The sequence below is a fragment of the Cinclus cinclus genome, chromosome 2, assembly GCF_963662255.1.
Source record: "Cinclus cinclus chromosome 2, bCinCin1.1, whole genome shotgun sequence".
Lineage (NCBI taxonomy): Eukaryota > Metazoa > Chordata > Aves > Passeriformes > Cinclidae > Cinclus > Cinclus cinclus.
In genome coordinates this window covers 107367732-107394993 of record NC_085047.1, presented here as the reverse complement: position 1 = coordinate 107394993, position 27262 = coordinate 107367732, and the positions used below count along the sequence as shown (strand labels likewise).

The window sequence follows — 27262 nt, the reverse complement described above, 5'->3', positions numbered from 1 at the left end:
CAGTGGGGTATTGTTGTTAATGGTAGGTGCCTCCCTGTATTTTTAGGAAATGTCATTACTACTGTGCTTTGTCTTTGAATTAATTTCTGTAAGTGTTTTTACTAGCTATGTTGTAGTTTACTTTATTCACAATTGCAGTCTTCTTTTAAAATTTTTAATCTTTCTAAACTCGGTATCATTGTCAAATCTCATTAGACGGTTTTAATGCCACGTACTTTATGAACAAAATGTTAGCCAGTGTAATTTTCATCAGCTGGTAGTGTAAAACAGACAAAACAACAAAGCCTTCTAAATTAGATTTACTATGAATTTGTACTAGCTTTTTCTTCATTTTATTGAAACCTTCAACATGAAGTGACCTACCACCGATTTTTTTTTTTTTTTTTTGGTAGCATTACTCCTTTCCATCCCCCTTTTCTTTTGATTTTTTGGGTGATCTTTGTCCTTATTTGCCATTATCCTTGTGTTTTCCCCCCACAACAATTCTGGGCTGAAACTTCTCTACTGGTACTTTAGACTTTCCCATGGAGTTTTAGGACTATTCAGTCTTACTGCTTATGCTATGGTTAATCCGGACTGCCTGTGTTTTTATTTTTCAGGAAACTGAAGCAGCAGTGCAGGCTAAACAGCCGAATGTGGAAGAGGTTTTGTCTAAAGGGTGTCATTTATATAAGGAAAAACCAGCTACTCATCCAGTAAAGGTAATGAAGCAACCTTTAGCAATATCTATTACTGTGTAATAGGTTATGCTTCCCCTGTTGTACACTTGTCCTTGATGTTCTCTGTTTAAAATCAATAAAAGAACCTGGCAAATGGCATTTGTTCTGTTCTGTGGTGGCATAGCCAGGGAAAATGTAATGTTCCCAGCTAAAAAACTTTTGCATATTGTAATGGGAATATTGTTTTTGACATTAAGGTTGTTTTACTCATTCAAGTGTAATTCACACTGAAAGCAAATGTAATTTTTGTATGTAATTAATGGTAACATGTAACTTGTTTTTAAACGCTTTTACTTTAAATTTCACTTTGAGAAATTTTGTCAGATAAAAAAAGAGCAAATTTTCTAGAAAATATAAGAGTTAAGTTATAAACAGAGTACTTTTCTTTTTTTCTTTTTTTCTTTTTGAAGGAAAGAACACATGGCAATATAAAATATTCTCACTCAATTTCTCTGCCAAATTTTATCTAGAATTACTGATTTGATGCTGGTTTGGAGCAGAGGATACATTGTTTGGAAAGCTATGCCTCCCTGCACTTCTCTTTTAGAAAAATGTACTGCAGAATCTTTTTCCTCAACTTACAAATCAGTTATAAGACAATGTTTTAGACACTTTTCCTGAAGATTATGAGGACCTTCCTTGATACTAGAGCGTCATTTTCTGTCCTTCTGGAATCTTCACCAAGCATCCTGCCATGTTTGGTTCAACTACTTGTCAAGCAGGTGACCAAACTAGTGAAGTCAATGCCATACAACCAGAGCTTGGTCTGGTTCCTAGTATTATAATTGCTAATTAAGTTTCTGTAAACATGGTGATTAATAGTTCCCAGAAACAGGAATAGTGGCTTATTGATTACACTAAGTATCTGCTACAATTACATCTGACTGAGCCAAGATAGTAAACTTTGTATTTAGAGCTTTTAAAAAAGCACTCCAAAACCACAGTTGGCAGAAAAAGGGTTTCCTCACAAAGATAAGATGTCTGTGGGTGATCTCCACAGTGAACTTCTTGCATTTTTGTCTCTATTTTGTCAATAGTTGTAGCATGATTTTCCTGCTTTTACAAAATTTCCTCAAATTACTTGATAATAATCTCCATTCACAGGAGCACATGAATGAACTGATATCCACTTTAGAAATTAATACATTAATACAAGAATTATTTCGTGTCTTGTCTTCCTTCCTGGACAGAAATGTTTAAGAGTTATCCCCTTTGGTATATGTGCATTTTTAATGATCAGTTCTCCTAAACATGACAAAAATGCTAGAAGAGGTAAACTCAAGGTGTCTTGCGTAGGCAGAAGCAAAACTCTGTTGGGTGTTTTCCTTGGCTAACGAATCCCTGTTTTTGTTGGGAACTGAAATGTCATCCACACATTGAATGGATGAAGGAACAAAAATCATTCCCCAATAAATGCATTTACTCATTTTGTGTGGCTTCAGCTGCAGTCTTTGGGGATCTTATTCCACATTTTAAAAAGCAGAGCACTCAAAACAGAAATTTAGAGGTTTTGGCTTTCAAGATTTTTTTAAATTGCATATAAATAATTGCAGAATGAATACTGGTATTTTCAAGAGGAAGAGTATTTATTTTATGTAAGAATGACAGAAGTATAAATGATGTTGAAATTATTCTGTTTAGCCCAAAATTCTGACATCTAACAGACACTCCATATATTTTAAATGTTCACATCAAAGACTGAAACTCGTTAATTTTTATCAGTTTTATTAGAAAAAAGATTATATAATCTGTAAAGATTCTGAAGTTCCTTTAGTTGTAGTTTTGAAAATGTCAAGACTTATCTATGAGGAAATTAGTAACTTGTGGAGTAGTGCATATTTAATTTTTAGTCCCTCTTTGATTGCATTTTATTTGTTTATATTCTGTAGTTCATTTAATTGCACAACCTGTGAAATTAATTTCTGGTTCAATGTCTGTCTGGTGCAATAAGTCATAAAGCAGTGGTTATATGCTGTCAGGACTGTTGAATTTCTTTATTGATGCTGTAGGTAGTTTTAGTTCAGTCATCATTCTTCCTGAGTTACTATCAACTCTGTCTGTTTATTTATATATTGCAACATAGACTTTTTGGTTAACATAAAAATAATTTTCAACCCAAAGCATATTTTGTGGAAGCAAAAATAATTTTTACTCAAATTAAGATGGTTTTGAAAAGATATTAGCAAGTTTACAAAGCTAAGAAGTCAAAATTTTAGAAAATTCTCTAATTTGAGCTGCTCTGGTAGCCTTGGTTTAGGCTGAACCCTGCTTAACTCAGTTCATGATATGGACATCACTTACAGTGCAAGTAGCAATTCAATACTTAGATTCATAATTCTTGTTTAGTGCGTGGCGCAGAAATAAAAAAGATAAAATGACATGCCCTCTTTAAAAGCATTAATTACTTGTCTATCATTGTTTGACAAATTTGTAGATTATTTAGTTCTCTGGGGCAGCTTTGCTTTTTTCCCTCCATTATTTCCTTAATTCACCACTAATATTCCCATTCTTTTAAATAAATGAAGTAGAGGTCCTATTGACTTATTCCCATCGCAAGCCTTTCCTGTGCTCAAAAGGAGTATGTTCTAGAAAATTAGAGATATCCCTGCAGTTTATGTGCATTTTATCTGAAATAATGTTCATAGTTAAAATTATTCTGGCATTTCCTAATTTTTAGCTGCTTATCTTTGCAACCTTTATAATATATTCTCATTGTAGTTTTTTGAATGTAAATTAAATCCCATGGATTTATATTGATACATACGTAATCTTATCTCATAGTTATGTCACTGAAATAAGTATATTTTCATACCTTCACTAAGCGTACTAAAATAGAAGTTTGCAATGCAAGTCTGTAAAAACATTTTTGTTGGCAAATGAAATCTTTGTATATGCTGATTCAAGAGTCTAGAATGGGATGATATCTGCGATCCTTTAAGTGCTAGCACTTTAATAATCAGACCTATTCACTTTTATAAAATGGATTTCATGCTTTTGAAATGCATTTCTGTAAAGCTTTTGAAGGTAAGGGAGAGAGAGGTTACTGCTGGTGTCAATGGCAATAGAAAGAATGTAAGCCCCAATCTCATGATTAACAGCACTTAATCAGAACAGTTTATTCAGGAAAGGATTTCTGTGCCAGTGGAAGAGCTGTGGTTCCCTTGCCACAGTACTCAATTTATCTTTTTCTCTTGTGGGTGAGAAGTAAGTAGTGAGGAATTTTCTTTTTCATGATCCTCAGTCTTGCATTTAAAAGAGTACATTTCTCTCTCTAAAAATTCATATCTAATTTTAGTGCTGTCAGTAACATTAGTCCACATAAGGAAGTTAACATTGTTTAAATTGCACCACTGCTGACATTTAAAGAAAATCTATAAATTTTGTGCTAAGTGCAACATATTTGGATATTCATGCTTGTCACCAGAGCTCTAGGGTTGCAATTACAGCAAAATTGTGGTGCTCAAAGACGTTAACATTTTAATGCATGCATTTTAATTTATGCCAGATGCAAGATCAAACTGTAATTTTGGTAGAAAGGTTTAGAACTGGTTGCTCTCTTATTAGTGGTGTAGCTGTTGCCCCAGACAACCACTCTAATGTGTGTGGTGGGCATGTTTTATGTTTGGTCGTTGCTAGAAAGAAATCTCTGGCTCATAAATGTAAGAATGATTAAGTAGCTACTCACGACAAGGAATCATGGAATAGAGCCCAGCTGCTGGTGCTGCATGGGACAGCCCCAGAATCACCCCACTTGCCTGAGAGTGTTGTCCACACACTTCTTGAACTCAGACTGGCTTGGAGCTGTGACCACTTCCCTGGGGAGTGTAGTTTAGTACCCAACAACCCTCTGGGTAAAAAATCTTTTCCTGGTATCTAAACCTTCCTCACTACCTTATAGCCTGGGGGGAGCGGGGAAGGGGGTTGGTACATACATGCTTCAATTTAATGGGAATTTTTCTCCATCCCTCTCCTATTGACCTCTGTCATCTTAGACTCTAGATAATTAAAGTACCTTTCTTAACAGGGATCCTGTTTCGATCATGGCTGGATTGTGATTTTGACTACTTGTCTAATTGTGGATTGAAACCATAGAATACTGAAAGCATTCCTGAGCTACATCAGTACTCTGTGCTGCTTTTTGTAGCAGAGAATCAGAGAGCAGCTTAAAAAGAAATGCTGTCTTCATTTTAAGAGTTAGACATGTCAGCATAGAATTAGCAATGCTTCATCCTTCTTTACAGTCCTTAAAGCAAGAAAAAAAGAGAGGCAGAAACAACATTTTCAAATCTAACTGCCTCTCAGGGTTATCTGAGGACAGACATTATGCACACTCCAGACTTTCATGCAGGTTTTGTTTAAAAGTAACTGTTAAGTCTTTACTGCACAGGACTATGTGCTCACACACTGAAGTTTATGGCACCCTCAAGACTCCTAAGAATTAATTTTTTTTTTAATTAAAATAGGTGGAATAATAAATCCTGCATTTGATGTAAGAAGGTGCAGTGGGGCTTATTGAAAAGCTTTTTGCAATACATAACTCACCTTTCTATTTTAATTTAAAAAATTATCATCTCATGTTCGCAGAGCTTAAAAGCCAGATCTCTCAGGCTGGAGGGCTGTCCCTGGCAGGGTCAGGATCAAGCCTTGTGAAGGGAATCAAACACAGCCCATGGTGGCTGGGCAGGGCCAAGGGAGCGGTCCAAGAAGTCACTCTGTGGTCAGGGCCAGGCACCTGTGCTGGTTCTAAGATGGCTCTGAGCTTCAGCAGCCAAACTTTGAGCAGAAAAGATGTTTTTAGGGCCCTGACACCAGGAAATTCTCTTGTAGCACAGCTGGAAAGGATTTTACCTGTCCTTCTCCCCCATTTATGAAAATTCATTGTTTTATCTTTCTGTTAGTTTCTCATTTTTTTGTTTGTTTTTTGCGTTTTTTTTTAATTCATATGATCCACCAGATTAAAAAAAAAAAAAAAAAACACCCACTTATTTTATTTTGCATTTATTTACATTGAATTTATATTTGCTTATGTTACAAATAGACATTGGATGGGGCCCTGAGCAAACTGGTCTTTTTGGGTGGCATCCATTCCCATGGAGAATTGGAAGTAGATGATTTCTAAGGTCCCTTCCAACCCATTCTGTGATTCTCTGATACATTAGTTTATGCCTTATAAATGTAATATTTTGTTCTGATTCTATTCTAGAAAAAACTGGAAGACTTGAATGCTGACTGGAAGGCAATACACCACTTAATTCAACAACTAAAGGAAAAACCAGTATTAGCAGCGTTTGGCCACCTATCTTCAGGTGTCTGTAAGTGCTGAAGTATATGTATTTTTTAAATTAATTAGAAATCACAGTTAAAATTAAAATGGCTGGAGAGTGTCTAAATTAATTCAGCATCCTTAAAAGTGCTACTGTGGCATTCAAGTTGTTTTTTATCATTGCCTTTCTATTTTATGCAATGTATCCCAGAAGACAAATTAGATAGTGATTTGATGAAAAGGTTGCAGAATGCTTTTCAAATTCTTACTGTTTCAAAGTAATTTATCTTTCATTCCTTGAAGAGGTGAGAAACTGAATTTCTGCATATACTAATGCAGGAAATACTACAAAGGGAGACAAATTATTTAAATTAAAAGATAATAATGTTATAGGTCAAGTATCTGTAGATTGGTCACAGAATGAAATTCTGAAGTTATTATTACTGATGGGGCAATAAGTGAGACTGTTTCAAAACAATGCTTGTCTATGCACAGAGAAAGTCATATGACATGGTAGGAGGAATTATGCAGTTAAACACCAAGTCTGTGATTTATATTTCTTCGTGTCTTGCATTCATGAATTCACAACAAGACACCAGATCTCTATTTCCTTTAAATTATTTTGACAATGTCTTTATTAGGTTATTTTCATATGTCTTTGTGTCTTCTTGTTCCCTACAAGGATTACAATTTTCTTTTCTGGATAACTGGATTTTATTTCCCAGTGTTTTCCTTTGAAATGTAGTGATTAAGCATGGGTGAAAAAGAAAGGTTTAATGGAAGCACTATGCTCAATTTGAGTTTGTAAAGTCTCTAAGATTCTTTCCTTGATTTCAACCATTTCAGTTACTTGAGTGAAGAATGTTACCTATACAATTTGGAAAGCTGGTCATCATATGTGGGAGCAGAAAGAAATCTGTCCCCCTCCCCTCCTGTCATATTGCCTGTAACTCAAGCTATGATACAGCTGCAGTAATCACTTGGAATTGGATTACATGTGGGTTGTTGGTCCCTCTTGTTTTTCACATTTTCTAGTGGGTAACATACAAGAAAAGCTTAAATTGGAGAATTCTCTACCTTCTAATATTGGTCCTCTAGGACAGCAAAGCAGAAAACCCATTTTTGCAGAGAAGTACATAGAGAGAGAATCCAGAAATTTCAGTACCAGAAGACAGTCCAGCTCCTGCCCAAATAGCATGTATGAGTTCAAGAAAAGGAGTTGTCTTACTCATGACATGTTGAATCTTACTGAAAAAGAGCTATTGTTTGGGTTTAGTCCCTTAGAACTCCTGGTTTAGTCCCTTAGAACTGTGGTTCCAGTGGCAATTATTTCAATTTTCTAAGAGCCAAATACCACTATTATATTTTAAAACAAGTAGTGCAACAGCATTCTTGCTTTGCATGATTTTGTTCCAAGGCATTCTATAAGAATTCATGTAATGGCATGGGGGAATGAAGGAGATGTGCGATCATTTTTTTCCTGTGCTAAATTTGCTGTGTCAGTTTTCTGTGTGAACAGGTTATGTCAGGTTCCAGAGGGAAGAGTGTTGGCAAGTTGTGTGTGTGCTGTTACAAAAGAAATTATAATAATGGGACAAGAGTGATAACACAGAGTAGTAATGCAATATATTTTTATATTACCTCATCTCTAGCTGAGGAATTACAAAATTACTCACCTTAATTCAAGATGTAGTCTCTGACTGTTAATGTTTCTGAGACTCAGCAGATGGAATTATACATACAGAAAATGAAAGCTCTGGTGCTCTATAAAGGATTGAGAAGGAAGTAAGACTGATTTCCCTTCTGTTGTCATGAGCACTTAGAATCTGAACCTGTGCTTATAACACTAATTCATAATTTCTCTTTATTTGAGTCAGTTTACTGTGATCACCTCATTATAGGTGTATTGACATAGAACTGTAGAGTTCAAAAGGGACCTGGGGAGACATCTATTCCTTTTGCTCAAAGCACAGCCAATTAGTTCAGGCTGCTCAGGGTCATGTCCAGTCAGGTTTTTAATATCTCCAAGGATGGAGACTCGACAACCTCTCTGGGCAACTTTTTCCAGTGTTGAGCAACTCTGACAGTCAAAAAAAGTTTCTTCTTCTACTCAAATAGAATTTCTAGTATTTCAACTTTTGCATGATGCTTCTCATCCTGTCTCTGGGCTTCACTGAAGACAGTCTGGATCTGTCTTTACTCCTCCAGTCAGTTATCTAAGCACATGGATATGATCCCCCTGAGCCTTTTCTTCTCCAGGCCAAGAGAGAAGGTTTCTACAAAGATAAGAAAAGATATCTGCTACTAAGGTATTTTCATATTTAATTTAAAAGAATGGGAGGAGAGGAAGCAATTGACTGTCATGGGTCTAGACATTCTGTTGTATAAGTTCTGCAGTTATTTTAACCACAAACATTATAGATGTTTTATGGCCTTATTTACTCATTGCTGCTGACTCTCATGAACCACAGGGACTCAAACTGGCGATGGAGAGCTAGCTTTAACCAAGCCTCCCAAAAGCTAAACAGCCTCATCAAAGATAATTTGTACAAAAGAGATACACAAAATTATTTAGAAGGGTTTTGTGAAGCAATGTCAATATCTCCTGTTGACAATTATTCAATTCCTGATCATATAGGGACTTTCAGGGACATCAGAATTGAATAATGTTAACATGTATTTGAGACCAGGGAATGAAGATGTCACTGGCTCATCTCTACTGCCCTGTCAGGTATCATTTGTACTGGTCTGGTTAAAGGAACTCAGAGAATCTTAATAAATTCCATCTGGTGGCTGTTACTTCTGTAACAGCCTTGGCACCGTGGTTATAATTATTTCTAGGTCTGCATATTATAGTTGCTTCAGCAGAAGAAGCATTAAAAAATAGTTCTTGATATTCCAGCAGTCCAGTGTGCCCTCAGGCACAAGGAACAAGAATTACTTCTCCGGCTCAAAAAATGTACTTAGCTGAAGGGTATTCCTAAAACCTTAGCGAAGATTGACTTCCGAGATAAGATGAATCAAGAGGAAAATCACACTTGCTATCTGGGCTTGACAGGACAACGTGAAATGGTGTGAATGTCTCTATCCAAATACCTTGATGCATTGCTTAGCCAGCAGTTTGAAAACATTTTAAACAGAGAGAAATACAGTTCTAGAATGTGTTTTTCCAGGAGCAAGAGTTTTTAGTAGCATCATTAGCATTCATGTGACTTTTTCCCCTTCTTTTGTACTGAGGTACTCTCACTGTATTTACTCAATAAGTTAGGTAAAGGTACACACTGCTTTCTAAACCCCTCTGAATGCATTGTGGGGTGGCAGGCACTCCTGATTTGTTATAGATATATTGTCGATGATTTGTCTTCATTCCAGTAAAATGCCAGGGGAAAATTTTGGTCACTTTTATTTAGAGCTACCTTTAAAATACTATTTCTTTAAAAGGTTGTGTATTTATTTTCAGTTATGCTGTACTTGAAGTTAGTGAAATTTTTGCACTACAAATGAATCCAGCTGAAAGTACTCAGTCAACTAATTTTACATTTTACATATTCATCTACTAAAACTGGGCACGATACATTATCTTAATACTCTTTCAGTTTAACTTATTTAGTGAACAGTTATTTTGCACAAGCAATCTCTTTTTTTCTCTTGACTGCTTACACAAGTTCTTGCCCCTTTTTTTGTCTCTGTTTTGGATGAAATGTCTAATCAAATGAAACAGAAAAACTTGTGAATCTGAAATTAAGAAAAAAGCTGAGTGAGAATTATAATCAACTACAGTGGGGAAATTTCTTTTGAAATTAATTAGAATTTGTCACTTTAAAAGTTATCAATCTTATTTGGAGCATCGTTTGTAGGAGGTCTGAAAAAAGATAAAGAAAAATCTGATTGGTTGTGTTTAACAGATTGTAGCAGGGCTGCATTTGGCAGAAAGGCTTTATATGCATTGTTAGGTGTTGTACACTTACTGCAAATAATTTGAGGAAGGCTAGTACTGCACTCACCATCAGCACTCACCATCAGCTTTAGGTATCTTTCTTCAAATTCCTACAATCAATGCTCTTCTGTGCTTTCAGCATAACTTGCTTTAAGAGTAGGGCACTGCAGGCAGAGTCAAAGACTGGGAAAGAGGGCTTTTCAGGATTTAGAATGGATGAAGAATAGGAGAGGAGTGAGGTATCATGCTGAGTCCATTAGACTCGAGTTGTAATGTGAGGACTATGAGCTGTAGTAAGTTCACCTGCAGCAGTGGTGGTGGAGAGAAGTCAGCACTTATCAGCCCCTGTATTCAACTAGGTACAGAAAAAATATTCACAGTAGTCGGTCACCTCCAGAGCCTATAACGCCTTGAGTCTTAGAGTTTGAATTAAAACAGTGATATTTGTGAATATGGGGAAAGTAATGATAACACAATTTCATTTGCTTATTCTTTGGTATTTGACTTGCAGGTGTGTAGTATATCTCCTTCTGCTTGGGAAATATAGTTTGTTTTTATTTCTCTGTGAAGTCCCCACCTGGACTAGGCATGCTGCTTTGTTCCAGGCTTATAAGGTCATATACAACAGCTCTTGAAAAATATCAGTTACTCTGTATACACTGCTGTGGCTTAAAGCATCTGGAATTAATATTCACTGCTTGCAGCATATAACGTAACAACTACTGGTGCTATTAAAAATATGCTATTCATGAGTCTGTAGGTTGTTGAGAAACTTAGCACCAAATAAAAGCATGTGTGTGAAAATACATACCTTGATGAAATCACTTGAGGTTTAAAACTAAAATCCACTTACCTCAGGCTGAAAGTGCTTCTGTAGTTCTAGTACATGTGCTGTATGTATCTAGAATTTTCTTTTGTTTTCAAAATGCATAGTTGAGATTTTTATTATTCCACACTGGTTATTTCTAAGATAGGGGGATGTACAGATGGACGTAGCAGTATCCTGCATTATGAAGACTGCCCTGTTAAATCTCTAACATGATATTTGGTTTAATATTTTCAGTGGGGATGAAGGATTCTTTGTTTAGGAAACTATAGCCATTGAAATATATTCATTTCCTTGGACTTCAGAGCTGGATTGTGTACTGCTCCACTGCCTCCTTAAAAACAAACAAGCAGTTTGTATTTAGAAGATAATCAGGAGACAATGACAAAAATGTAAGAAACAAAATGACAACAACTAGCTTTGGGCAAAAAATGCACAATAGATTCACTTTCTTTTTTGTCATATTTCAGAGCTAATGTGCTCTGAAGCAGTCATTGTTTATCTATTATGCTTGCTGTTTTAGTGAACACATATGCTGTAGTTCAGCACCATTTGTCAGAATTTCCAAAAGCTAGTCTTAAAACACCTGTGCACCTGAGAATATTACAATATGTGGATTCAAAGGGCAAAATAAAAACAAATGTAAAATCAGATATTTAAATGTCTATATTGTTTATAGCAGCTGGCATAGTATAATGGAGACCAAGAATACTCAAAATAATTGTTTGGGAAAGACTGAAAAATCCATGGGTGTGTTCACCTACAATGTTTTCAATACTAATGGACACTTGTGTTAATATTAAATGTTGATATTAAACTTATGTTGCACGTAGTCTTCACTATTTAAAGGAAGCTTGCTGTCAGCTATTAAAAAGCTTTCATGAGGGATATGGTAGATACGTAATTTTCTAGAACCATTCTCCAGAGACTGAACAGCTAAAAATCCACAGCATGCATCTGTTGGGACAAGCAGTTATACACTGAATTTGAAGGCAGTGCTACTGCCAGCGTCCATTCCAGTTTGCTTTAGTTATAGGATCCCAGTAAAGAAGATGACTCTCACGAGTTATAGTAAAGAGAAATACTATTTCCAATAATGATCATGTGTCTAGAACCATACAGTTTATAATACTTGTGCATGTTGTCTCTAAAGGAAATGTCTACTTTTAATATTAGCTATAATTTGGTATAACACTATGAAAAGTTTTACAAAAATAAAATGCAAGAAGGAAATTGAATAGATAAAATGCAGTGGGGAAGTATCACAGAGGATACCTTGAGCTCTTAAATCATTAGTGACCAGTAACAGTAGAATCCTCCTTTAGTCAGCCTGCCTAACAATGGTTGCTCATGTTTGTATAAAGTGGATTAGTAAAGGAATAGATTATTGTCTTTACCTTTTCTTTTGGATGAAGGAAAAAATAGTGGCTTCTAGAAATAATTTTAGTAGATTTGGGGTTGAATCATTTTACTTTACAGACTTATGTAATAAAGAGGTTCAGAGATGCCAGCCTGAGATGGCCCTATTATGTGTAAGTTGCCATATATCTGTTTTCCCCTTTATATTCAGGAAAGAAGTGTCTAATCATTCCATGTGATTTCCATTAAGAAGCTTTTTTTACTTCTCACATATGTGACACATCCAGCAAATAACAATATGGCCCAAAACTGAACCACTTGATTGGAGATTTTTCAAGGTCAGGACCTAGTTTCACAAGTAGTTCTGTTTTAAAATACAGCTGACATCAGACACAAGCTGAAGACAAACTTGTCTAATAAAGCTTTCAGATTCAATTTTCTCTCTGCATATAGCTTCAGGAATTTCTGGAGGTCATTCACAGCATGTGCTGCAACACCAACAGGGAGAAGTAATGAAAAGCATCTATATAAAAAGCTGACACTCTGCCTTCCAAGCTGCATGAATAAAAACATAATAAGCAAGTTTAGAAACACAAATCTCTGTTATTCTCAGAATTTCCATTTTGATCTTTCTTTATAACACATCTTGATTTGAGGATTTGCTTTTTGTTTTTCTGACAGGTGAAAAATATATGCAAAATATACTTAAGCCACAAATGCCCAATTTGAATAAAACCAAAGGTTACATCTTTATATTTAACATCCTATTTCGGGGATCTGGCAGTAGGTTCCTCTTTGAAAGATTTGTATTAAACAGGTGTGACAGTGCAGTTTACAAAAGGAATGCAAACTTCTACTTATTCTTTCTTTCAGGGCTCAGCTGATTAAATATAACTTGCTCTGAGTTACAAAGAATTTTTATTGTACTCATACCTATGATGGAACTTAAATCCGAGAGCTGATACTGGAGTTGGCTGTTTTGCTGTTATTAAAGACAATATGGAATCAAAGTTTACTTTTTCTATTCTGTAACAAGTTGTTGAAGTACAGCAGTCAAGATTTATGATGTAAATAAAATTAATTATATCATTAGTCTTTCAAAGGACCACATTCACCTATTCCATTTTAAAATATGATCTGGTGTTTTCTTCTGAGGAGCAAGCTTTGCAGCCTGTTTTCTTTCATTTAATGTCTTAATCAACAGTAATAGCAGCAGGATATACCAGAATTATTTTGGTTAAATCCCACGAAATATAAATGATAGCATACTGTAGAATTCTTCAGTCTATTATTGATAACCTAGATCAGGTGAGAGCACAGAACTAAGTTACAGTTATGGTTGTACTTTTTTATATGCCTCCAATAATTTTGTTAACAGAATCCAGTAGTGGCAATTTTCAGAATATCTGACAACTATCGTTTTTTAAAACACAGATAGAATAAAAAAGTTAATTTATTCTGGAAGATATGATCAAAGGGGGTAGAGTTCCTAGCAAAAAGGTATCCATAATAAAATGGTAGTATACGTCTCTTTTCAGTTTTTCTGCCTATGTTTCTAGCTTTCAATCTTTAAATCACTTTTTTTTAAAATAGTGTTTTAAAACTACTTTCTCTTTCTCTCTCTCTCTCCCTCCCTTCTTTTTGTTACAATTACCCAGAATACTGCGATATTTGACTATCCAGATAGTATCAGCCAACAAATAGCAGTAATTTCTCTATTCTCTTTCTTTTTGTATGGTAATTAGGCCTACTGAAAGCTACATTGTGTGAAAATCTCTTTAATTTGCTAGAATAGTAGAAAGTGATTGGTCATTCTGCACACAATCCTCTTGACCTCTCTGTTCTTTGTTGACTTGTCTCTTTAAAAGAGCAAAGCAGGTCACCTTTTCCTTGTGAAGGGAGCAGTGCTCAGGGATATTCTGGTCATGCCCTACCTATCTTTGACAGCCTTTTTCATATTTCTGTTGTGGATGGGGCTGTCTCAGAGTTAGGTCTGCTCTACAGAGAAAGAGGCATCCCAAGAGTGTGAGAAGAGTGGAGGCTACAGGGAATGAGGAACAAAGCTCATACTTGCTTCTAAGGTTCCTGCCCTAGTCAGAGGACACAAGAGGATGGCAAAAGGACTTGCTCCTTGAACTGTAAAAGGCTAAAAGGAGGAAAAGATGGCAAATAAAAACCTCTTCTCTTCCAGCTGTAAAATTCTTCAGTCTGATATATATGAAATTTACCACTGAAATATCAGACTGATGTCTTTGTGTCAGTGTGGAGTAGCAGGGGACATGCAGTGGTGGACACAGGCAAGAAGAGATTTGCATTACTGATGGTTTTTTAAACAGTAGATTGGTGCTCAGACCACATTTAAGTTCCCAAAGGCAATTCTTTATAGGGTGAAACTAAAAAAAAGGTTAGTTTCACCTGAAAAATAAACATGAGAGGAGAAAACATGGCAAGGGTTTCACAGAGTAGTTCCTGGCATTATATTTTTACAATTACGATGAAAGAACGGAAAGTGCCTGTAGTGATTTCAGCAATTCATTTGCCAAAACAAAGTGATGTTGTTGCATTTGAACACCTGGTTTTAATCCTGAAAAATTTTTCACTTGAAGAATAAGGGTAGACTTGGTCATTTTTGCATGAATTCTTCAATTCTGTTCGATTAGCTAGTAACTGAGCTCTGATTATTTCACAACTTTTTTAAACCTCTTATGATATTTTTAATTACAAGGTATCTAGAATTCAACTGTCTTCTTGTTATTTTGCATCTGTGTGCAATTTTTTCCACACTTATTTCAGAGTTCCTCTTGGATTAGATAGCAATTTATGCCTGTTAAATCAATATATATAGGTCTTACAAAAATTAGAAGAGTGGATTTTTATGATACTGTAAAAGTTGGAGCTGCTGGCAGTGTGGGGTTTTTTTCTTATATCTAGGAATTAGCTGTGAAAATTCAGTTCCATGCCAATAGCAGTACACTGGAAATGCAAATTGTCATATAGATTGTCATCCAATTGAGAGCTGCATACTAAATCAAGGAACTTATTACTTTTACTGACAAAAGGAATACTGAGAGGTGCTTGCATCATTCGTGACAGATGTTGTCACAACGTTTTTTATAAGGCAAGTATGTGACAGAATTTGATTTTACAGCACCACAACTTCTGTAGTACAAAACATTCATTTTCATGAAACTCTTGTAACAACTGCTCACTGAAAAAAGACACTTATCCTTTGGAAAAAATAAATGCCTTGTGTAGTGGTATGAATAATATTGCTTTTTAAAAAAGTATATGAAAGGTTCTTGGGTTACCTTTCTTTAATTTACGTCTGCTTAATTCTCACACTCACTAAAAGTGATCCATTCATACCATAGCCTTTTGCTTTTCAATTTTTAGTGGCCCCATCAATCATGCTGAACTTTGCCTAAGGAAAGGTTCTTGGAGAATGCCATGACAATGCTATATTACTAAAAGGAGACTGAACTTTAGAGCAGTTTATCTTTCAGAAAGGTCTGAATGGAGCAATAGGTCCAAGCAGATTAAAGCTACCTCTGTTTACAGATATATATTACAGTCTTCAGTTGGTTTTGTGCTACTTGTCCCTGGTTGAGTCATAGTCTAATTAGAATCAAATGCTGTAGATTTAAAGTTTTTTCCACATGTACAGCAGTCAATTCAATTCTTTACATACACTGTGCCAGGATTATTCCCATGTACTATCTTCTTTCTTAGCTGCTTCCTTTCCAAAGAATTCTCAGTTGTTTCACTATTTCTAATTTAGTTTCTAGAGAGTGCTTGGGAACATATCTGTACAGGACCACAGAAAGACTGAGACTGGAAGGGACCTCTGGAGGGAACCTGGTCCAACCCCTACTCAGTCAGGATAACCTAGAGGAGGCTACCCAGGATGACGTTTCTATGTCTTTTGAGTACTTCCAAGAGTGGATATTCTGAAAACTCTCTGGTTCAACCCATTGCAGGACTCACTCAAAAAGCATTACCTGATATTCAGGGGAAGCCTCCTGTGTTTTGGTTGTGCCCATTTTCTTGTCACTGGTGGGCACTGCTGGAAAGAGCCTGGCTCCACCTGTACACCCTCCCTTCAATATTTTTACATGATCATGAGGCCCCCTGAGTCTTCTCTCTTTTAGGCTGACCAGTTCCTGCTCTTTCAAGCTTTTCCTCATATAAGAGAGGTTTCAGTCCCTTAATCATCATGGCCACTTACTGGTCTCTCTTCAGTAGGTCTATAGATGTCTTATGCTAGGGATCCAAGAACTGGATACAGTTTTCCAGGTGCTGAGCAGAGGGGAAGGATCAGCTCTGCCCCCCTGTTGGCAATGATCCTCCTAATGCAGCTCGTAATGCCAACAGCTCCATCGCTTTCCCAGAGTTTGAGGTGAAGCTGTTGTTCCCTGCGTTCTCCATATTATTCTTTCTGAAGATAGAAGATTTGTTTTCCTCCAGTCTTCAGACAATTTTTCCTTTTTGCTGTGATCCATCAAAGTTTGTAAAAGGAATCCTTGCAATGATTGTGCTGGATTTTCCAGCACTCAACAGGTGCATCCCATCAGAGCCCATTGACTTTTTAATATGTGTTCCATTTGCTAAAGTATTCTCCAATCTGATTCTTTTCTACAAAGGCAATTGTTTTAAACTCTAACTTCTGTGCATGGAAATTACCTTGAAGTACCTCTTACGACCTAGGGAAGTGTTAACATTCTACTTTTACATATCTTGCATACACAGAAAATATTTGCAGAAGCTCTTTGCAGCAACAGGTCACAAGATGAACCTTTTGCTGTGTGGCACTACTTCAACTTCACCCTAATGTTTATTTACATTATGATGCGCAAAAGCCAACTTATGTGGTTTATATCACTAAAATTCTTAGTGTTTAGTAGACTCTACCGATTTTCTGTGTTCTTATTCCTGTTGCAATTCAGTGTTTGCAATATAAGAGTTTTTCTTTACATTGAGTGAAAGACATATTGAGACATCTCTCTGTTGTGTTTGGAGGAACTTGGAAAAATGCATTGTACAATAAAAGGCTTAGTCACACACCTAGGTATAAAAAGGAGGATGGGAAGCAAATTCAACCAGATCTATCCTATGACAAAGAAAGAAAAGTCTGAGAAAGCTGACATTTTCTTCCTACTAAATTTAAAGTTTTGATGCTGTTTAAAAATCTAGTAATAGTAACAGTAGCATTTTAGAATCCATAACTTTTGTAGTTCTTCTTCAAATATAGCAGTACATATTCACTTGTAAATATTTTCCTTTTCTCCTAAACATTTCAACCTTCACTTTCTAGTTTCTTTTGAACCACTAAGGGGTCTTTAGCTTCCACCCTTCATCCCACTGAACAGACTATTTTAGATCTAAACTTTAATTAATAATCATATAAACTATCAGCTTCTTTTACCTGTATTAACTAAAATTATATATAATCAATAACAACTCATTAAGAATCATAAAGATCTTTTAGATTTAAATGGTGTTCTAGGCACTTGTATTTTAAACTCATAACAGTAACATATAAGGTGAATGTTCCCTAAGTCTTCATGAACTTTGGTATAAAACTTTTACCCATTTATAGTCTATGAAATTTACTATGTATGAAATATGTCTGATACAGTTACAAACTCTTCTTTTTCTAGGAATTATTTCTACTAAATATTCAAGGCTAAGAAAATTAAATATTGGTGTTGTATTAAAATAGAAAAGACTCACTTTGAAACATGATTTTTGTCTTTAAAAGCTGATTAAAATTTTAATAAAATATTAGCTTTGAGATACAATGCTCTAAGGATGCATATTTTCCACATTTAGAGCTGTGGGTGGAATTTTGTTGGCAATAATTTTTGATCAACATAAAGATTTTATTTTGAGTTCTGTTCACTACAAAAAGCATTCATTGCTTTCAAACTTCCAAGATGGTGGGCTTTTTTTGAGGTAATAAATTTATATTATTCATAATATTTAATCAGAGCTCTGTTGGCCACTATTATTTTCCTTTCAGAACTCCTTTATGACCTGGAACACCTGTGAGGTAGCTGTAACTCCTCTGCAAAAAGTCTTACTGGCAGTGATCACCTTGCAGGGAGGGGCTGTACTGAATGGGAGAACTTAATGTACTCTTAACTTTATTTCCTAATGTTGAAGGACAGACAGAGATGAGACTATTCATTTAACACTTGATCAAGTCTAAATAAATCAGCCTCAGAACTGACTGTCCAGATCTTTCTCCAAGAAGTCTTCTTGAAGTTTAAGAATGATTGTGAATGCTCTAAGCCTCTAGAAAACTGGTTACAATGCCACAACATTTAAAAAAAAAATAATTAAAAAAGACAAAATTTTAGTAACATTTTAGGCAGCATTTTAGTAGCTGACAGAATTTCGCCTGCATGGTGTTGTGGAGTTTAGTTGTTCCACATCAAGACCACACAGATAAAGTGCTGGTAAAATGGCACTGAGATTTCCCATGGAATAAGCCAAATCTGCCTGGTGTGCAATGTCCCAGCTAGTGAACTGCTTGTTTGCCCACAGAAGCAAACTTGTTCTGTCATTAAAGAAGTTAGCGTTGCCTGTGTTAAAATAGAAAATTAACTGAGTGATGTCATCTGAGTGTATACCACATGGTACAGGTATTCTTTTTCTACTTGCTCAGAGTGAGTAAAATGAAGCTGAGTTTCCTTGACTAAAACAAGGACAAGAAAGTTTAGTGGGTGCATATTACTGCTATTCATTGCATGAAGGATTTAAGGCTGGCTTCTCCCTTAATTGGTGCTGCTAACTATTGAACTAAAAACCCAAGCTAGATGTGCAAACTGAGTTAAAATCCACATCCAGTCACAGTGTTTCTTCTTCTTTGTCAAAAACCTTCGACCCAGTAGATGCAGTTCCCTTACATAGTTACAACTTCACCACCACAAAAAGCATTCAGAAAGATGGTTAGGAACATTCCTGTGAACTCAGGCAATTCTGCTTAAAGACTTGAAGGAGGGTGTTTGAAGGGCTTTGAAGCTTTTGAAAGCGTTGTCATTCTTCCTGTCTGTTCTGTTCCTGTTCAGTACCTAAATAAGGAGTTTTATTTGTTTTCACTTGTCAGTTTGACCCTCTCTTGAAACACAACATTGAAATAAACAGAGTAAAAGAAGGGAGGGAAATTCCTTCCTTGCAATTGTCTTCATTCTGTTTTACTTGAGTTTGCATTCAATACTTGAATTTCAATTTCATGACACATTCCAATTATTCTAACTCTTCAAGTTTAACATTACAGATTAATTTTAAGATGCAAAAATTACTAAGATGCTCTCAATTTCATCGGCGTATTTCAGAGTTCAAGAACATGCTGAAAATCACACCCATTACTCTGTGTTTCATTTTTCTGCTATTATTGTTCTGTCTTCTTTCCTTCTTTGTTAAAGAGCAAAAAGTGCTGATGAGAAATCACCTTTAAAACTTTATATTTGTGTGGTTTAATGTCTTAAATTCTAGTTGTCCTTTCGGTTTTCAGGTTTATCATATCACAGAAGTAAAGCATTATAACCTGTCTATAAGTTGAAAGATTAAGTCCTTTGTTGTTTTTATGATATGTTTCATTTGGATATAATTTATTACTCAGTTATTTGAAAAGAAAAAATTATTCAAGTTCTTCATTTATAAATGAATTTTCCTGAGAAAAAACCAAAAGCAAACTAATAATAGAAAGACTCCACCAAAACCATAAGCAACAAACCGTCCCCTTTGAGTTGCAGAAACTGTCAGTGCAGTTCTGGATAATTTTCTTCAGAATGAGATCTGTTGCTACATATTGTGTTCTTATTGTTGATTTATGTTTGTCTATTATTTTTAGTAGATCATTTATACAGTTCTCTTAAATACACTGTGTCATATCTATGCAAGCATAAAGAGAAATAAGGGATAGATAACTACTCTAAGTGGGACTTTTGTTCTGAGGGGAAATAAGTGTCAGAAGTGAAACACTATAGAAACACTCTCTAAATTTTTTTTTATAAATAATTTGATAACTAAAATATTCTAATGGTCAATCAATGTAGAACCGATTATTGCCATCCTTAGAGAATGATGGTAGATAGTGGTAGGTCTTGAAGTTTTTAGAGAATGTATAATACTGGACTGTTGCACTTCTGCTAGAACCTTAGAATCTTTTTTTCTAATATTTTAAGTTTCTTGACGCAAAAGAACTACATCAAGGAAAAAAAAAGTCAAACAAAACCACACAAAAACCATCCCAATGGACAAAAAAGCCCCCAAACCCATAAGCCAAAATCCAGATCAGTAAACCTATAAACATTAGGAGATTAGAAACACTCTTTTCTGAAATGGCTGCCACTGGGGAAAAAAACAAATAAATAAGTATTAATTATTAAACTCATGATTGTCTACTCTTGTCAAAATATGTGAGATGCAAAGAGATGCCAGGCAGTCTTCTCTGACACCCTAAGTCTACTGGTGGATGTCCCAGTTTAGAAAATTGTTCTTCAATTTACCTGAATACTGATGAGGGGAAAATTTTCATCTGAGATGAGACAATTTCTGTTTAACCTACATGAATGCCAAATTAAGCAACTGTTTTCTTGTTGTCTGCGAATCTCTGAAGTCATGGAGGAAATATGAGGCCTTGGCCTTATGCACAAATTGTTGAACCCTGACCTACTACCTGGGTTTACATGTTTCAGACTTTGCTGTAATGGCATGAGTGTCAATGGAAAACCATTAGAATCTCAGAAGCAATAGCCAGGAGAAAAGAACAAAACAATAAACTTTCTGAGCTGCATGGGATTACACTGTTTTGGTGTTTTGGTTTGCTGAAGACAAGCAATCTCACAGGAAGAGGGCAGGAAACTGCTTTTCTCTACTCTGTAAGAAAACTGGGAAAAATGCAAAAGAACCAATTTTGGTCCTTTAGAAATTATTATTTGGTGGTTCAGTGCTAGAAAATTTAGAACACACTCCACAGACCTTTTATTTCAGCCATCCTGGTTTAATTATGGCTGTTTCAACAGCTGATTCCGATAGAGATTCTATAGTGTAGGTATTTAGTTTCTTTTCTAATCTTTTCTTTTCTCTACTATAGAGCCTCAGTGAAGCAATGCCATGTGTTCTTCTGTTTTTTTCTGTTTTAGTTTTTCTACTTTGGTTATATTTTTGAAAAATTAAATAAAAAAAACCAACAAAACAAAACTAAATATAATTAGTGTAGCCTCATCTGCAATAGTATTGTACATGAGGAATTGTTTTTGCATCATTAACTGAAGGGCAAAAATAGCCCAACAGTTCATGGCCTTTCATCTCTTTGTAAATAGCAAAAATCAAGGAGAAAAGATCAGTCTTGAACTTCTGAATGATTTTATGCTCCATACTTCTCTGTCCAATGGTATCTGTCTGTGTCACCTCTCATCATTTTTGCTGCAGAGACAGAAACTGTGCTTCAGTGTTGGTTACTTCCCCATTCCAAGCAATCAATAATTTACAGATTATTTAAAACCCATAGCTCACAGATCAGGAAAAGACACTAAGAAAATATGTCTGTTTTCTCCAAAAAGAAAAAAAAAAATCCACAGCTATCCAAATAATAGCACTTAATATTTTTAAGTTATGAGGTGGAAAAATAAACAATTAGTCAAAACTGAATTTCATGTTGTATAAGCTTCCATATTGGCCACAGAGCCTATGGGAAGCACTTGGTGTTAACACTAAGTGAGAAGATTTTTGGTCAGATAATTTCACATCCACAGAGTGACTTGGACACAGTGGAGGAAACTTGTTTATAAATACATGGTCATGCTATGATGTGCTGTATAATCCAATCTACTTTTTTCAATCTGTCATCTGGCATAGAGAGATCTGACCACCCTACTAGATTTTTTTGAAAATTACTCATGCTTCAGGGACCTTTAGCAAGGGGTTCTTGTTACACTGTGAACTTTGCCAGTGCTACTAGGTCCAACTGGTCTACTAAGGATGGAATTTGAAGATGCTGAGAATGCTGGATGCTAAGCAGATATTATAATAGAGATACTGTGGAAAATAATTAATTAATATTTTCTTTTAGTTTTTCACATTTTCAGTAGAGACAATATCAAGAAATAGGCTTTTTTTATCTTATCCATTCTATGGCATAAATTCTGAAATAATGAAATAAACATTTATCAAAGTTCATTTATTCAGTAATTTTAGCTCTTTTTTTTTTTTTTTTTTTTTCAGTAACTCCTGGTGAAACTGTTGCTGTGGATACACAAACCAGGGTAACCAAGGAAACCACCACCTTCAAGCCAGAAATGCCATCTTCTGTGCTTTTGGAGGTTCCAGCCTTGGCTGACTTCAATAAGGCATGGGCAGAACTCACTGACTGGCTTTCTCGACTGGATCGAGAGATAAAATCTCAGAGAGTGAAAGTAGGTGATCTTGATGACATCAACGGCATGATCATCAAACAAAAGGTATGAGAAACACTGATTTTTCAAGTTGGAAGTTTCATTATCTTTATTCTGTACTAAATCCTTTCAACAGAGAACACAGGAGAGATGATAGGCTGCAATACATGTAGTTCTCACTTCAGCTACTTTATCCCATAACACAGTTATTGCATGAAAGGTTTAGATAACTAATTGAGCAGAAAAAAAAAATGACTATTTACTATTTTCTCTGATGTTTGAAGCAGATCTCTATACCTTTCTGTTGCTTGTGATGTAAGACCATGCAAGCCAATGGTTGAAATATAAACTTCATGAGAATAGAGGAATTTCATAGAAAGCTCCAGGTTGCCAGGAAGGAGAAGACCTGTTTCGCACCTTTTCTTATGTTACTTCTCTAATAAATTTTTGAGAGCATTACATGCTGCTGCTCTCGGTTTATCAAAGGCTCCTCAGTTGTTTTAACAAAAAGAACAGCTCATTAATACAATTGTTTTGTCAGCAAAAGTGCATCACTGCATCATTTATCTTTAAAAACACAGAAAAAAATATGGAAATACATGTTTTAGGAGAAAAAAAAGGCAAAATTTTAGCTATTTCAGTAGTAATAAAAGTAATTTTGTATTATACAGCTCTAAAGTAATTACCTTCCTACTAGATTTAGCATTGTTCAATATAAAAGATTTGCCTTGCCTGCACAAAACTTTTCAGTGGTAAATTTCCATTCAGTTCAGTTATAAACTGAGTTTTGGGTTCCCTATTATAAGATTCTGTTGGTTTTTCTCATCATCTTCCTCCTCATAAAAAAAAAATCTGATTTATTGTAAGGAAGATATTGACATTCTTTCTCTTTGCTTAAGCTAGAAATAGAGGAAGAAAAAAATGTATACATTTTATTGAGACTCTGTACTGAGACATTTTAAAGAAAATTTGCTGATGTCTCATGGGATTTATTTTGCGTGTTTTCTTATATTTTGTTTTTTTTCCCTAGTGTTTTAAACTATTTTTGAGAAATTTGGCTTGCTTTACCTTCTAGATGATCAACATGTTAGTTTCATCTTGATTTATGATGATAATTATATTTGCTAAGTAGAATTACATACTGCTGCATTAATTAAAATATCCTAAAACAGAATGGATATAAGCGATAATTTCAGTGTCATCTGCACAGGGCATTAGGTTAAAATAGTTATGTCACTTGGAAAGGTTGAGGGTCAAAGACTTGTTTACGCATTATCTTTTAGTGCTTTTCAGAATAAATTTGGTTTTAAAATTTTATATTGTCAAATACTTGGTTCAGCATTATTCCATTTTCTTACTTATACTTTAGCATATTGTTCTGGCAGGCAAAATCCATAGTTTGCTTCCTTCTGCAGATGTCTTTTACTTAAATATAAGATCAAATTATTAACTCTTTATAATTTCAGTTAATATATATGTTTTAAAATGAGCTGCTTTTTATTTGTATTTTATCTTAATTTAAGGCTAAAATATTTTAGCACTACTGCAGTCTGTTCCTGGCTGGGTAGCCTTGTCTATTTTTTTGATGCCATGCTGTGCTGGTAACAAAACCAGCAGGAAAACTCTTTTTTGTCATGCTTACCTCTCTAATTGGCTGTGCAACAGAATGTGACATTTAATATATTCTCTGATGAAATGGAAGAACCAATGTCTATATATAGACTGCAGTTCTGTTAGCTGTCTCCCTCTTGTCTAATGATCATCTTACTATCACTTAATACATGGAAATGAATGTCATGAAAGATTTCATTCTTCTAGTAAATCTATCACTGGATTATTAGGTGATATTAGCATGGAGAGTTTTTAAAACTGACAAAGAATTTTTAGGTTTCACAAAAAAAAAAAAAAAAGAAAGAAAAAAACAGAAAACCTAGCCTGCCTTCTAATGTGTGGGGTGTCTGCAGCAGTCTGTGAGCTGATGAAGTTAGACATGTGGGTACTTGACTAATCCAAAAAGTCACGCCAGATATGATCTAAGTTGGAAATCCAAAAGTAGTGCTTACCTCCTCTGATCTGTCCATTCCATAGAAGATTGTAGGGATATTTTTCCTGTGGTTGTAATTTAAAAGTCATTGAAAGTCACCACACTGCATCATGGTTTATTTGGAGAGTTTATTGCATCTTTACAGGGATCTCAGTAAGATTTAATGAAAGTTCCACCCTTGTAGATTGACCTGTTTTTTTTTTTTTAAATCAATTTTTCGACTTTAGGTGAAAAATAGCATCTATACACAGCCAAATACTTCCCTTATAAAAATTCATCATTACAAAGATACTTGCTTCAAGAAAGCTGTTTTATTTATAAAACATCTCTAGCTGCTCACCCAGAATTTAGAGCACTTCAAACAGCTCATCCTGCTGTTGTGTTACCAAACCCTTACTGATTTTGGGTTTTGTTTCCATTTCATATTTCATTCAAAACAAAGAGCCACATTTCTAATAGTAAATTGCAATGTAAAATTGCAAAGTAAATTTTAAAAGCAAAAAAAATCCCACATCGTAGCAGTTTATGTAACAGGCAATTTTCCAAATCACTCAGGTAAAAATAAGTGACCTTACGTTGTCCTTTCTTTCACATCAGCTTGTAATATTGTTGAAGCTCCATCTCTGGGGGCATTTTTGGTTAAGTTCACTTCAATCTGATTGTATCACAGGATCACAGCCACTAACTTTGCCATATTTTTCCTCTATAAAAGTTTAAGACATCGTTAGCCCTCACTTGAACTTTGCTTGGAGCTGATTGCAGTGAATTGGCACTCGTGTGACCAGTACATACACTGGTTAATTATGGGATAATAAAACTCAAAAAATACAGCTATTCTAAAAAAAGGCTTGTTTCAGTGATAGCTTCCTATTAATGAAAGAAACAATACAAATTAAATTCTCTTAAGTGGTGCACGTAATATACAGCAGAAGTAGTATACTAAAAGAGTAGCATAATGACTACTCATTTCAAATATCTGTAGTTAATCTTTCAGTGAAATGAGAGGTATACTTCAAGCAAATGCATTGCATATTTTATTCATCTATGATCATGTATATCTTGTTAAACTCTGTATAATTAAACTAAAAGACACTAAAAATTGTGTAGTGAAGATATTTAATACTAGCATTAGTGTCATCCATATTTTCATTAAAAGAAGATTATTATATTTTTCTCATCTGCTTGAAGGCTGATGTTTGGTCGGATTTGATACTTAAAGAAATGTAACAACTCATGTTGTTTCTTTAGACAAAAAATAAAGCAAATAACGTTCATGGGAAAGACTGTGGCTGTGTAATACACCATGATGTAAGGAGGTGATGGACATGACAAACTATGGTTTACCCAGTTGCTTCAATTCACTGTCCTTACTTCAAAAAAATCAGCATGCTTTACATTTGAAGGTCAGGTGGGGGCTCTTCATAAAAGAGAAAACTGTGAGGAACAGGATGACACATTTTGCTACAGTTTAGAAAAATGGAAACCTTAAGATGCCAAGAAGTCTTTACTCCGAAATTCTGCTTTGGCATCTTTGTATTTTGAGAAAGGTTTGCAGCAATAATAGATTTCTACTGAAAGTAGTGAATCATAAAAGCTGTGCAAAGCTTGAAATTAATTAACAATGCTGTTCAAAGGGATCAGGTACTATAATCTCCTTAAATTTTGGAAAAGGATTTTGCCAAGGTGTGCTGTCCATCCAATTTTTTCTAGTGTATGTAGTTGAAAGAATGCCTTTTTATTGCACTGGATGAACATAGATTTTATTTAGTAAAATGTATTATAATATGTAACATTACTAATGAATGGGGCTACAATTTTCAATGTCTGTTTTTACTTATTGATTCTAAGAATTGAATAGGTTGAATCTTCACTTTTGGGTGCAGTGGAGGGGACTAATCTGAAAAGGGAAAAAAAAAAAAAAAGAGTACTTATGTAGAATGAGACCAACCTAGTTACCAAGACTTTTAAGGAAAAAAGAGGAAAATATATTTTTGGGTAATGATTTGTGTCATCCCAAAGTAGTCATCCAGAAAGATGTAGAGAACTTATTTCTGTCCAATTAATTTGTGACTATTCAAAAAAGGTAGGTTTGATCAACTGTCAGTTAGAGAAGTAAACAAAACTAGAATGAGCAAATGTTTTCACTTTTAAATGGCAATTGATTTTTCAGTTGTTGAGAATCTTTTCCAGATGATGGATAGTAAAATAATAGTTAAGGAAAAATATTTGTTTATAAACTGTAGAAAAATAGTGGGCTTAATTTACATTCGTCTCATCTGAGTATTTTTAATCTATCCTTTCCCATGGTTACATACCATGTATTTTAGTAAACAGCTTAAATGTGCATTTTCATGTGCAACCTTGCAATTAATATTGAAGTAGATTGGAAGAATGGGAAGTTTTCTGTCCAAACTCTTTTCCAACATCCATTTTCATGGAACTAAAAATATAGTTTTCCAAACTTATATCCTGTTATTACAGAAGCAACTGTAAGCTCCAAATTAAAATTTGCAGTTCTGCATTGCTGTGTGAATCAGTGTGCTCTAAATGCACCTGTGTTGAATGAAAAGTTGTAGTTAAGGTGCAGAGGCTTTTGCATCTGTCCATATAGCTTATGTCAGAAGTGTGAGCTATAGGCAAGGTGGAGTCTTCACCCTTTTGGATAGCATACTTGGAGGTCTACAGAGTTTTACAGAAGTTCCATTTTAGTGACA

The 27262-nt window shown here is 35.0% G+C and overlaps 1 protein-coding gene across 4 annotated transcripts in view; it reads left to right on the top strand.

The window, feature by feature from the left end:
• The window catches only part of DMD (dystrophin), a 767992-nt gene that overhangs the window by 432447 nt on the left and 308283 nt on the right, over nt 1-27262 (top strand). For 2 of the 4 annotated variants that reach the window (XM_062488103.1, XM_062488102.1), the window contains 3 exons: nt 600-701; nt 5923-6031; nt 22335-22570. In XM_062488103.1, coding sequence (XP_062344087.1) covers nt 600-701; nt 5923-6031; nt 22335-22570 — 447 coding nt within the window. Of the gene's footprint in view, nt 1-599; nt 702-5922; nt 6032-22004; nt 22571-27262 lie in introns of those variants that run through there. The other 2 variants (XM_062488105.1, XM_062488104.1) reach the window with 1 other exon arrangement.